Here is a 14785-nt window from a genome sequence, read left to right as displayed (position 1 = left end):
ATGGTAAATGTACTGTTATCAATATGAGCCCAGAAAATCGGACCAGGTTAAATTGCTGTGTGAATGAGGACTTCCAGTATCAACACATTGGCTGTAATGCCTCTGTGTGTGTTACACACTAATGGCCAATATAACTCATGCTAACCATGGACTGGAGCATTAGCCCTTTTCATGACATTGAATATTGGAACGTGGAATATGAGAGTTTGATCTAAGAGTCTGGTGCTTTGATCTGTGAGCATGGATAGAAAATGTTTGAGCTTGTTTGAAATGCTTGAATTTTAAATAAAATTTAAAACAAATCTTGATTCCAGCCTGGCACATAACCCCAGCCTGACACAACCCTGACACACACACAAAACTCTAAAAACTTTCACCCAGTACAGCCAGAAGAGGACTGGTCACCCCTCTGAGCCTGGTTCCTCTCTAGGTTTCTTCCTAAATTTCAGCCTTCTTATGGAGTTTTTCCTAGCCACTGAAATTCCACACTGTTGTTGTTTGCTCTTGGGGTTTCAGGCTGGGTGTTTTGTAAAAGCACTTTGTGACAACTTCTGATGTAAAAAGGGCTTTATAAATTTTTTTATTGATTGATGGAGGTGTGTGTTCCTGTATTTCCTGTTTGGGGAACTGAGCAATCTCTTTCGAGATTGTGATATTTTAGGATCTTGTTTAGGCTTGGGTTTAAGGTCGACATTCAAATTACACATTAAAGGTTTAGGTTTAGGAGTTTGCAATGTGTGTTTTTCTTCTCTCGCTTAAATCATTTATTTTATTTTTCTGTTCTCATCTGTATGTCTTTGTGTAAATGTGTGCATGCCCATGTTCCTAATTCCGTGCAAGCATGTAAGAGCTTTTCAGAGGTTTTTACCTGGGTGTATCCCAGAGGAGTACCAGCAGTAATAAGCTGTCAGCTCCATAGCTGTATACAGGAGCTATGTACAGACAGAGGGCAGGAGCAGCTCATGGCATCATACCTGAAATATGACAGAGATGCAGCAGTTGACAGGACACGACTCCCGGGGTCATTAACAGTGACACCAATACCATAGCCTAACAACAACGTTTATTGTTCAGATGCAGAAATATACTACGGGAAATTCTTCCATGGCAATTCTACTGTGGATCCCCACACAGAATATTCTAAAAATGATGAGTGGCATTGGTTTGCAGTCAAACAGATGAATATATCATCATTTAAATAATAGTAATAATTAGGTGGGTTTCCAATTTTGGACATGTACAAGGTGTTTTTAAATCCAAGTGAATTGTTGCATTTTCTGCATATCTGACCACCAGACAGTGGGGCTACAGTGAGGGGATCAGCCACCATTAATGGCGATCCAAGACCATGTCAGATTAGGACCAGTTAGGGCTGTGGGTTTGATTGGGTCCACATTCAATGATGTCACATTAAGCTATATTTCATGTCCAGTTTTTCAACTCAGCGGGACGACACACCAACGTTCTGGTCATCCTTCAGTTGGGGAGGCGAGGTGCTGCCTGTTTGTTTTGGTTGTCTGGCTGTTTATGCTTAGACTGCTGTTATCATGTTCCATGCTGTCTCCTCTCTGACCCCCGGACGTTTGGCATTCCAGGATGCATTCCACATCCTGGAATTCTACTCCTAGGAAACACTGGTGGCTTTTCAGGGATTAACATTTTCCCTCTAAATCAATGTTTTTGTGCTAAGTGGGATACACTGAACATTCTAGTCTCCGAAAGGGCAAGGACAATGACACAGCCTTTTGTTTTGGAAACAGAAAATAGAATGTGAAATATGTCCCCTTGGTTTGATTAGATCATCCAGGTAAAAAGTTCAAGGTAAATGGCAAAAAAGCAAGACATTCTGCCAAATATGACTCTCAACCGATCTAATAATGACTTGTCCGTCTAGCCTGTTATTGTCCACTGATATACGTTCAAAAATTATGTAGGAAGCCAGTGATGCAATGCTTTTGTTTTGCTTTTCGATGGAGCCCATCTCGGCATGATTCGACTGGCATTATATTCATCCTGCCCTCAGCAAGGTCCACAGCAACTAAATGCTATGATTATCAGGGGATATAGACTGAGAGCTTGGGAGGTGACCCACGCTTTTGGACATGAACAAGGTGACAGTTAATATCAACTCCTCAATGTTCATTGGATTGGTTTGACATGTCTGCAGTGAACCTCCTCTGCAGTATTAATTACTCTTGTCAGAGACAGAAAGTATTTATATTCAGTCGAGAAATGGCTGATAAAAAGCAGCTCATTGAAAATAAAGAAGCCGAGCCAACTATTCAGTATTCCCAACGAATCACGAGAAACACAAATGAACTGAAACAGATGTTTTTCCCTCTCAGGTGGACAGTGTCTGACAGAGCCGTGCAGGCTTTTCTACACCCATCTTTTTACACCGTTAGGTCATTTCATGCTCTTCATTTCCAGGCCATGCGCTTAATTGGCCGTACATGTGGGTGACAAAAAGAAGCTTTAATGCTTCATGACAGCCACTACTGTCTCTGGCAATGACAGACGTTATTCTGCAGAGTCCCTAAAGAGCCGCTCCAGACAGCCTGAAGACTTGCCCAGGGCTGTAGTCCAGTGTAACGCAATCGAACCCGATGGGCACTGTGTCCCTCGTCACACAGATGGGGGCATGGGGAGGTCAGAATCACAGCCTAGGCGGGGTCACATCCCACAGACTGACCAGTGAGCCAGTAGAAAAGAAGAGCTTGGTTTATTTTCTGTCGTCATATGAAAGAAGGGGCATGGAGCCAGACACCATCACTAGTTCCGAGCCATGTCTTGCCGAAAATAGCTACTTTAACTTAATACTAATAAATCAACGCTTTACTTGAGTTGGTAACATAGCTCATTCGATTGCCCTTATTGATTTACAGCAGCTAATCTGCTCCTACACGTTCACAGTTCAGCTTTTGGGAAACATGCAAAGCCATTACAGAGTCAATTTCAAAACTTAAGAACAACAACAACAATGATGGAAGTGATGTGACTGCTCTTTGTAGTAAGTCTCCTGGGGAAGGTGTGACTGTGACTACGCACTCGTGACCTCATCCTGAGGCTGTTGTTCCCAGCCCATTTAGCTATCATTTCTGTGGATCCTTTTGTATGGGAGCAAAATCTGTCCCCCCCATACAATTTACATTATAAAAGTTGGGACAAGAGCCCTACTGCTATATAACAACTGGAAGTTTGCAAAAATATTATTGGTGTTCACAAAAATGCTTCTAACCTACCCTGTAGGACTAAACTTGGGATATTCTACTTAGCACTTCAGGTTAGGAAAAGAGAACAGTGTGAAAACATTTGGATTTTAGTAAATCTTGAAGCCGAATATGTCCTGACCTGGCATTATAAAAAAGAGACAATAGCTGTCTAAACATCTGAATTGTTGAGCGATGGTTTTTGTTGCTTTGTACATTTTTTAAGGCAATTGTTAATCTGTAATTTTAATTGATTTTATACCGCTTTATCATTGCTGCCTAAATGTGTTTGCTGTGACAATAGTGGATATTCATGCCACTAAAGCTCCTACTGAACTGAAACCAACTCTCGTGAATATCACTGCTGTAACACAGTATATCATAATCTGTCAATACAATAAAAGTCCAATATGCACATCATAAGATTTGGGAATTCACACAAAATGTAAAGAATCCTGAAGCATATAAACTGTTCATATTATTTTGTAGTTATTTATCAGGAATTAAGATGAATGGTCTTACTCAAGTACAGAAAAAAGATTTGACCTTTCTGGCACAGGGACTCAATCGAGTAATCTCTTGGTTACTGGTCAGAATACACTTACCACTAAGATATCCAAGCTATCAACATAACTGAATGGACAATATCTTCACAGTAGGATATGGTAAAAAGCCTACAGATGATACCACATGCAACATTTGCCACATCTAAACTGAAACTGCACAAACAACAAATTCATATACAAACCTATTTCCAGAAAAAATGTGATGCTGTGTAAAATGCAAATAAAAACAGAATGCAATGAAGTGCAAATCATTTATCCCTATATTTAACTGATGATAGTACAAAAACAACATACCAAATGTTAAAAGTGAGAAATGTGATTGTTTTTGGAAAAATACCAGCAATTTGAATTTGATACCAGCAACACGTTTCCAAAAAGTTGGGACAGGGGCATGTTCACCACTGTGTTGCATCACCTCTTCTTTTAACAATACTCGGTAAGCATCTGCGAACTGAAGAGAACATGTTTTCTGTAGTTTTGAAAGTGAAATGTTTTCCCATTCTTGCTTGATAAAGGATTCAGCTGCTCAACACTTCAGGGTCTCCATTGTCATATTTTTCGTTTCATAATGTGCCAAATGTTTTCAGTGGGCGACAGTTCTGGACTGCAGGCAGGTCAATTTAGCACCTAGACTCTTTTAAGCCATGGATTTGTAATACGTGCAGAATGTGGTTTGGCATTGTCTTGCTGAAATAAGCAAGGCCTTCCCTGAAAAGATGTTGTCTGGATAGCAGGATATGTTGCAAAGCCTGCATATAATTCAGCATTAATGGTGCCTTCACAGAAGTGCAAGTCACACATGCCATGTGCACTAATGCACCCCCATACCATCACAGATACTGGCTATTGAACTGTGCACTGATAACAAGCTGGATGGTCCTTGTACTCTTTAGTTGGAGGTCGCGGCATCCGTGATTCCCAAGAAAAACTTCAAATGTTGTTTCATTGACCACAGGGCAGTTTTCCACTTCGCCTCAGTCCATCTTAAATGAGCTCGGGGCCAAAGAAGGCGGATGTGTTTCTGGATCTTGTTTATATCTGATTTCTTCTTTGTTCACACACAATTGTTTTCAGAAGTGTTCCTGAGCCCATGCAATGATGGCCACTACAGAATCATGTCTGTTTTTAATGCAGTGCCGCCTGAGGGACCGAAGATCATTGCCATCCAATATTGGTTTTCGGCCTTGTCCCTTACGTACTGAGATTTCTCTGGCTTTTTTGAATCTTTTAATGATATTATGTACCGCAGATGAAGAGATCCTCAAACTCTTAACAATTTCACATTGAGAAATATATTCTTAAATTGTTGCACTATTTGCCTGGGCAGTCTTTCACAGAGTGGTGAACCCCTACCCATCTTTACTTTTGAAAGACTCATCCTCTCTGGGATGCTCTTTTTATACTCATTCATGTTACTGACCTGTTGCCAATTAAAATAATTAGTATTGAGATGTTCCACCAGCTTTTATTTAGCATTACACAACATTTACAGTCTTTTGTTGCCCCTGTCCCAGCTTTTTTGGAACGTGTTGCTGGCATCAAATTCAAAGTGGGCAAATATTTTTCAAGAAACAATTGCATTTCTCAGTTTCAACATTTTAGATGTTGTCTTTCTATTGAATACAGGGTTTAAATGATTTGCACATCATTGCCTTCTGTTTTTCTTTACATTTTACACAGCGTCCCAACTTTTTTGGAAACAGGGTTATATTATCAATAACACATTTGACAAATAGATTGACGTTAAACCTACAAAAGCTGTTGTGTATCACTGTGCTTCACCAAACTTGCCAAACTTTGTAAGTTTCCCTGGCCATGTGCGTGATTGTTAACTCCATAAGATTACGTCTCTTGAATTAATATTGTTTATTGCCCCATAGAAACAAGGATGCCCATATGACAGCATTCCCTGCCTGTTGCCTCTTAGTGAATGTCTTTTCTTAGCAGGAATGTGAGCAGACTGAGCGTTCCCCGTGATCTTTCAGTGAACGAGCAGGGCAACGACTGAAAAGCGACCTTGAATCGATTCTGCCATTGCATCAGTCTGTATCACTGTCTCTCCATTGTACTCTGAACAAACCCAAGAAAGCGTCCCAATCACTTGCAACTGATTCATTTGTCTGAAAACATGAGGAAAATCCACCATTACACGGCTGTATTCAGCCCACTCAGTTGACCGTGCGTCGGGCAAACAAAAGAGAAACTTTACAGTATATTTATTACTGATCTCAATGGCTGTGGTATTTAGGTCTGTTGCTGTGGCCTTGGACAGCGACAGGGCCCTTAGGCCCCCTTAAACATGATATATAGGAGCATTCAGTGGAGTAATTGGAAAACCAAGGAGGCCCTCAGGCTAGCATGAGCCAATCGCAAATCACCATTCAATACAATGGATGCCCTAGGGCTAGCATGAGCCAATCGCAAATCACCATTCAATACAATGGACGCCCTAGGGCTATCATGAGCCAATCACAAATCACCCTACATAGGACACAGGGTCTGACCAAGGTCAAAGTACATATGATCGTGGGGCATGAATTAGCAGGAGACCAGAGTAATGGAAATGTTTCTTTACAAGAAAGTGATCGTGTTGGAGAGTCAGACTGGGGTAAATGATTTTAGCGTCGGTCAACCATCAACTTTAGCATCTGCCCCAAAACACATATTGTGAGGAGCACAGTGAGAAATATACCGTTCTCAATGCATTGGTATAACACATACGGGGTGGAAGTTTCGTGAGACAAATACGCTCTCAAGAAATATCATTGTGAAATTGTTAGAAGAAATATTTCAGACGAATGCTGGAACTTGGGAGATTTCTTTTGTCATGCACTAAATGTAAAAGTACTTCATAAAGCACGATACGGTTTTTGTAGGATGTTGGAGTACCTGAGAGTGAATCAATGCATCAGGAAAAAGGCTGAACTACCCATTTAAAAGTTGGATACTGAATGTAGACTATTTTATGTAAATGCATTGTCATAGATATCTCTTATTTAGAGGCTAAACCTCCTCCAAATGTGTCCAACCACATAAAGCACTGTGCTTAAATGATGTATTTTTGTTGTGTGTTTCTGTAAAGCTGTTATATAAAGAAAACTAAACAAAACTGTCCAGCCGGCTGAAAGAATGCTGCCATGGTTTCTATGGAGACCTTCCCTGCAAAAAAAGAATTTGGTAGGACACATTGCTGTGCTGGGAAAACCCAAACAGCAACAAAAAATCAATCAATGCTCCTCCTGGCCGTTTCCTGAACCCTAGCCGTTGTAAACCGGTTAAAACCAGTGAAACGCTAAAGTACCGAGTACAGGTTTGCATAGTACATCGAAACACGCTTCCATCTGTGTGTCAGTTCGCACGGTTACTACAGTGTATATTAAAGCTCCACATCTATAATGTACATCAAACGTACACGATCTTGGATATGTCTAGTTTAGGGCCACCTAAGCTAAATACCCCCTTTGAGGTCAGTTCAAACAGTCCTCAAATGTCCAGGTCGCCCCATGACAGACACACGTGGCACCCATTGACACGTGACAGGGAGAGGGGACCGGGCATCGCCAGTCTGGGACCTCTTGGAGGCCGAAACTCTGTCCCACTAGGCCGGCTGACCTAGCCTGCTCGTTAGCCTGAAATGTGTCTGTGCACTAACCACCAGGAAGACAAGCAACACCGCACCGCGACTCTCCCTGTTCGCTTCGCGTGGCCTGTCCCCGAGGCTACGGCGAAAGTGTGTCACTGTGACTGACACGTGACGGGCCGGGCATGGGACAACGATCCCACGCGTGGGGCCTGACCGGGACCGGACGGCTTCTGTCGCCCTTCTTCCAAGGAAGTCTGGATTTATTGATTGTAGATACTGCGTCTAATCGTGCTCTTTTTTGCCCAAATGGAATAAGAAAAAGGGAAGGAGGGTCCAGTGCAGAGAGGAGAAGCAGGGGAGTATGAAAAGGTATGACTGGAGAGATGGAAGGGAAGGCATCCGTCTTTAATGACTGGAATGTGTGTGATAGAGAGAGAAAGATACATGGTTAAAGAGATGCAGAGAGGGAGAGATAAAGAGTTAGAGAGATGGAGAGGCTGAAGGAAAAGCTGGATGGATTTAGAGCACTATCCTAAGCCCCTGTGCCTTCCCAAAAGTTGCCCCATGCATTCACAATGGTGGTTGTCCGGTCTATATCGAATGGCACATGGCTGGCCATTAACGGTGAGATGACTTGTAGCTCTGTCTGACGCTGGGCAAGAATAACACTCTGTAGCTCTGTGTCTCTTTCTAAGGCAGTGATCAATTTGCAAGGTGAAACTAAGATGTCTACTCTTTTTAAGTCAATGTTGACCAGATGTTAAAACTGTCAAGTAAATAGTTAAAAGATAAGCTCTACTCAAATCAGACTGAAATGAATTTGTTCTTTTGTGACATTCACAGCTGCTCTTCAAGTCATTTGCCTCAAGAAGAATATCCAATGTGCTCTTTGTCTGCTATTAGCTCTTCACTATAACGTCTTATAACCAGCCTGTCTTCTCAGCCCCTTCCCACCATATCAACAGCGAAGACAGTTTTTGTTTGTTGGGTGCTCTTGTGGATGGTATGTCAGGTTCTTTCCTATGTGTAAGTCAAATGGAAGCCATGACGTTATGTGCAAATGTGCATTATAAACTGTTCCAATATCACTTCACATGGCAAGTGCAAAGGCTGTTTGCACATTTACAGATTTGATTGTCATTGAGGCTGGACAGGAAAGACAGTAAAAAGTAATATTTTACCAATGATGAAGTGGGTGTAAACAGAACTAAACATAATTCCCCCACCTTTTTGTTTAGCATGACAGTTCACGTACCTTTTGTGAAACAGAAATGTATTTGAAGTATAGATATCTTAACCTTTCGGCTGTTATGGGGTTTATCAACCATTTTTAGTAGTACATTATTGTTCTGATAGTATAATTAAAAGAAATATTTAATTTAGTGAAAAAGAAATATGTATTTTTTGTCTTCCCCTTTGTGTTGGCCTAAAAACCATTATCTTTTTTTAGTCAATACTGTCAGCCTCACTTTTTGCCACAAATAATTAGTCAGCAATAACAACAAAGGAATAAAACAGTCATGATTCACACAAAACCTTTCACTTTGTTTGTGTAGGCAACACTAAAACAAATCACACTAGCGCACTCATCTACATTGGAACTGCCCATTTCTGTCAACATGAGAGAAAATGAACGCCTGCCCCAGCGCCTACACATGCACGCCCACAGCATGCACAGTTGCAGCAAGCACGGATCGCTGGTACAGAAATCTCCCTCTCCATCCGATATCCATAGAGCACGACATGCACAGCGCAGCACTAAGACATTCAGGATACACTTTTACCTTATGGAGCGCGCAATTACTCAGGAACGTGCGCAGCGTAGACTACATCTCGCATTCCCCCATTGATCCCCTCAAAGACAAATCCCGACATCGATGGTTAATTGCGCATTGTCTTTAAGGTTGGCCATTTAAATTCAGGGTAGCCAAATTACACACGTGTAAATATCGTCGGGACAGGATATTCTAGACAAATGTCTTATTTTACACGAATCTCCAGCTGCTGATAGCTAAATATCCATTATGTGGGCTTCCGATTGGGCATGCGGCGTTGCCCTGTCTGGATATAGGTCTAATGTCGTTCACAGCATAGGCGCACACAAGGGAGGCTATTTAGAAATCATTGATCTCTTGTCCAACACTGAGCACCGAAGATACAACATAAGCAATGCAAGCAAACACAATGACATTGAATGTTAAATGGATATTGGTGATGTTTTAATTACTAAATCAACTATTCACTTATAGTAACATCGCTGTTTCCACACTAAACATCCCATAGGTTTAAAAAAAAGAAGAAAAAAAAGAGGCTTACAGCAATTAGCTAGCCTAGGCTAGGCTACACCTTTCTTTTCCTTTGCAGGTGTGGCAGCCAATGGAAAATCGTTCAAATGTATCCCGAACCAAAGTATCAGTAAAATAGCCTATACAAATTGGATACATGCAATGTAATTGAAAGGGCTAGCCTACTTACTCCATGTTTAACCACCGTCCCGTTTCACCAACTCTGTTGTATTCGACTGAAAGGTGTATTTTGCCTTTATTATTTAACAGGAGTAGTCTCTCAGTAGCCCACTACCATCAATTTCGGTCTGCGGACCCCCTCCCCTTCAGCCAGAGCGCAAAGTCAAAAAATCGGCGGTGTCCCTCCCCTGTAGCTTGGTGGGGAGTAACGCGCGTCTCGCGGATTTGGCAACACGTACAGCCCTTTAAATCAGCGACCCGAAAAATATTTCCCCTTCAATAATGCCTTCACAACAACTTCTATACTTCCCACATTCCGGCTCCCACCATTCCGATAAGAGGACGTCTTTTGTTCCGTGTTTGAGCTCATAAGGCGCAATGCTGTATCATCTGTTCGCAGCGCGCGCCATTGATGTGAGGAGGGGGTAGGCTATACGCCCCCACATGGATAAAAATACAGTGGAGGAATAGGATTGATATAGAACTGTATTATGATAGGACACTAATGTACAGTAGGGTGGCGCCTCCTGTTACAGTTGCGTCTCTGCTTTAACAGGCTATACAGTATTTTCATGTCTACTGCAGCATGCCTTGCAATAGTCTACTTTGATTGTTCCATGTAAAGGGTAAAACTATGCAAACTATTAATTACTTTTAATTTACTTTACTCATTAACTGCTTTGCAAGTTGGTAAATACTTATGTAGTTAAATGGCCTTTCTCAAACTATGAGCCTCTGACATTTTTTTGGGTACTCTAAAAGTATGTTTTAAGTATTGGGTCACCCAAATCTAAATTGCAAAGCTTTTTATATACATTTAAATTCTCCCTGTAATCAAGCGTAAAAAAAACGAACATTTATTTGATCTTTAATATGATACAAAGTTTCAAGTCAATCAATCAATCAAATGTATATATAAAACCCTTTTTACATAAGCAGTTGTCACAAAGTGTTTTTACAAAAAGTGACACCAAATATTTTGTCACGCCCTCCATGACCCTGACCCAGAATTTGTAGTTAAAGTTATAAAAATGCAAAATATTACATACATTTTGCCCCTGATGTAAAAATCTATTTGTGGGTAAATGTTTAAAATGAGCTCAGTCTTCCCTCAACCCTGTTAGGCCAACAAACCTCCCCCATAAAAACTGTGAACTAATCATTGTGTGACATTAACAACTTAAAACATCAGTCTTCTACACGACATAGTACAAAGAGAGAATTGTTTCTATGTATGTAACTCTGTAAGACTTTTACTGTTAGATTGGGGTCATCGAGCTCAAGATTTTTGTTTTTGCATGAAATAGAGATGAAAAACTATTACTTATCACCACTAACTGCAAAAATTTATGCAATGTCTTAATTTCATGCATGCTATATAGTCTCCAGTTATTCATCACATGAGGAGCAGAAGCCATTTTGAGCCAAGAAACGTAACTCTGTCACTCTCAATACCATTAGTTGTTTGATCGAAAAAAAATTATTTCAATTTGTTTAACCCCATGCATACGCAATATTACAGTCCTACAGTAATATTACAGTAATATTACTAGTAACTACAGTATTATGATGTCAATGTTTATAATGTATGGAGTCAAATGACATCACTGGGAAGAGCATTTTACTCTTGCCAATCATTTCTGCAATGGTCTTTACATTTCAATCTAAATAAATGATTAGGCTCCTTCTGTAAAGATTAGAAATTACTTGTTTTTATTGTTGTTTATCAGTTTGATATTTAGAAATATAACCTTTTAAGGTAAAATTGTTGTCCTTATTTTTGAAATCATATTCAGAGAACTTCCGTAAAGTCCATAACAGAGAGTTTTCACCAGACATAACGCTTGACATTCAGGCCTAATAATTTGATATTGCTCATTAGACCATCATGTTTTCAGTCATTTCAGTGGTATGTGCTTTTTGTCTCAGGATCGTCTTCTGACTTACCACTCTTCCATAAAGGCCTGAATGGTGGAGTCCTGTGGAGATGCTTGTCCTTCTGGCAGGTTCTCTTATCACTGCAGACAAACTCTGAAGCTCAGTTAGAGTGGCCATTGGATCACTTCCCTTACCCAGTTCTTACTTGTCTGGTTGAGCAGTGTTAGATGGTCAGATATGATACAGATCTATATACTGGCATCATTGTTAACACAGAGGTCTGTATGGCAAGTTTCTAATTTAAATTTAAATTATTTCATTCTGTAGTACCTGTATTTCATTAAGACTGATCACTGCAGCCACGTGATTGCAGTGCAACTCTTGGGACAGTGAAGTCCTCCTGTTTCTTTTATTCAGTGACAATAATGGATGTAGTAACACTGGTCAAAGTCTTCTTGTGGATGGATCTCAATGTTAGATCATGGCACTGGATAATATGTTCAAAGACAATAATTAATTAGGATCTTTTTGTTTTAGGTCATTGTTTACAATAGTCCCCCACTATAAAATAGTTTAGTAATTTGTTAATCGACCCATGCAATTCATATTTGAGCAAACTATGGCTTTTAATGATAAATAAAGAGAAACTGAAAGGGGGTGAAATATAGTATGCTAAATTATTAGTATCTGGTTTATTGGTGTTTACTGTTGAAAACATAGTGTTACTGACCTGGATAAAACACAAACTTTCTTTGAACTCATCTTCATCCAATTTTCCAAATGTAATTCAAACATGACATCCATAAAACATTTAATGTTCATACAGGGTAGGGTTTTCCTCGTCTGAAAATCAATCTTTTTACTGATGGCTCTGCAGCCGCCATAAATCAACGTATATTTTGTGGAGGAGGGCACCACCTACTGGAGGCATGTAGCTGCATTTGAAACAGGGAACCCTGCCGATTGCGGGGTTGGCATAGAGATGGAGTTTGCAGAGGTTTTCACCTGAGCGTGACCCACAATTAGGAGGCTGCTCTCGCTTTGGAGAGAAAAATACTTTGAAGACCATTCAAAGCCTAACTATAAAATACTAATTAAAGCACTAATATGGGTTATTATTCAAAATCATCAGTGCTCCGTTATTTAGTTTTTACAAATAACTCCACCAGTCAACACAAGTGTTGTGTCTGTTCCTACATCTGTATCCATTACAACAGCAATGAAGACAAAGTTCTGTCAGTAGTGGATAGTCCTGTCAGTAGTCAATAGTCCTGTGGGTAATGGATAGCCCTGTCAGTTGTGAATAGTCCTTTCAGTAGTGGATAGTCCTGTCTGTAATGGATAGCTCTTACAGTAGTACAACCCAGTTTCCAAAAGAGTTTGTACACTATGTGAAATGTAAAACAAAAAAATGCAATGATGTCCAAATAATTTAAACCCTATATTCAATAGTATATAGTACAAAGACAATAAATTAGACGTTGAAACTGATGAACTGAGGCGAAGTGGAAAACTGTCCTGTGGTCTGACGAATCAACATTTGAAATTATTTTTTGGAATCATGGATGCCTGATTTTGGGCCAACATATGCTGCCATCCAGACAACTTATATTTCAGGGAAGGCATTGTTTGCAAAGTTTGCATACCCTTGGAGAATTGGTAATATATGTACCATTTGTAAAGAAAACATGAGTGAGCAGACAAAGCACATGTCTTTTATTTCTTATGGGATTCACATTCAAATGTAGGTCATAACAGAATGCCACCCCTCATAAACAAGCTCCTCTCTAGGTTTTGTCGAAGGTTTCGTTGTTGCTTGCTCTTAAGGATTATGGAAGGGTGGACATAAGTATTTAATAACAGCTGTAATAAAAGGGCTTTTTTATTGATAGATAAAAAAATACAATGAGCAAGGAATACTATTTGCTGAGGTCTACTAAATGAATAAAATATATATTTTAAATCAAATCCTTTGTTCAGCAGAATAGTCATGTTAATGTATTCTCAGTCATTCCAGACAACCCCCTTTCAGAGAACATGGATGATGATCCCCTAGACTGAGGAAAGCAAAGCTCTATTTTCCCCCAAGACAAAAGGTGGATTCAATCAATCAATCAATCAAAATGTATTTATAAAGCGCTTTTTACAACAGCAGTTGTCACAAAGTGCTTTACAGAGACACCCGGCCTTAAACCCCAAGGAGCAAACAACAGCAGTGTTGAATTTCAGTGGCTAGGAAAAACTCCCTAAGGATTCTTGAGGGGAAATCACATCTCTTAAGTGATTCATCTTTCTCTCACCCTCTTCTTTGTCTCTCTTCCTCCCTTTATTTCCTCTCTCTCTCCTTGTTTGCTTCTCTTTTCCTCAAGAAGGCCCCCGTCCGTCTTTCCGACACACAGATTCTCCGACAGCTTGCGTGCAGAACCGAGTCAGTTTGGCAGTTGCCGTGGTAACTTGACACATCTCCATTTGCTCTGATCAATCGGGAGGTTTTCATAAAAGCCCCTGGAAACCCTTCATCTCAAAGGGATTGGCAGAGGAGGACTTGTGTGTGTGTAAAGTTTATGTGTGTTTGTTTGTAATTTTCTTAGCTTGTGTATTTGCTTGTATGTGTATCCATGTGCATACATCTGTGTGGCTTTGTGTTCCACTTACATTATGCTAAAAGGACAACATGATAAGAGTATGCATGTGTGTTGGGGGTGGGGTGGGGGAGTACGGGGGTTGCTCTTTGGCCCAGGGGGTTCACCCCTCTTTGCTCAATTTTGACACACCTTTTCTGTGCTGAAGAAAGGATTACATTGTTGCATTTGGGAATCAATAACCAATGGCATTGCTGCCGATAGCAACCAATAACTATCAGTAACTGGTATTTAGTGGATTCACAATATACACTGAGCATCAATGGCCAGTATAATCACACTGAGGTTCCACAAGCTCTGCATGGAACTGCTTTAAGTCCATTCTGACAGTCAGCCACTGCAATCCTTTTCACTCAAATTTGTTTTCTGTATCACCCTCACCAGCAAATCAACAGGTAGCTTTCGCTATAGAATACATTTAAATGAGATTCGAACCAACAAC

The 14785-nt window shown here is 40.3% G+C and overlaps 1 protein-coding gene across 4 annotated transcripts in view; it reads right to left on the bottom strand.

Moving 5' to 3' along the window:
* palm1a (paralemmin 1a) overlaps nt 1-10254 on the bottom strand; it is a 42086-nt gene extending 31832 nt beyond the window's left edge. Inside the window, exon 1 of one of the 4 annotated variants that reach the window (XM_029121739.2) lies at nt 9834-10254. In XM_029121739.2, coding sequence (XP_028977572.1) covers nt 9834-9838 — 5 coding nt within the window. In that variant the 5' untranslated portion in view covers nt 9839-10254. The remainder of the gene's footprint in view (nt 1-9833) is intronic. The other 3 variants (XM_010871319.4, XM_010871320.4, XM_010871321.4) reach the window with 3 other exon arrangements.
* Nucleotides 10255-14785: the final 4531 nt, after the last annotated feature.

This window comes from Esox lucius, chromosome 8, assembly GCF_011004845.1.
Source record: "Esox lucius isolate fEsoLuc1 chromosome 8, fEsoLuc1.pri, whole genome shotgun sequence".
NCBI classification, from domain to species: domain Eukaryota; kingdom Metazoa; phylum Chordata; class Actinopteri; order Esociformes; family Esocidae; genus Esox; species Esox lucius.
Note: the sequence above shows the minus strand (reverse complement) of the source record. Positions and strands in the feature narration are given on the sequence as shown.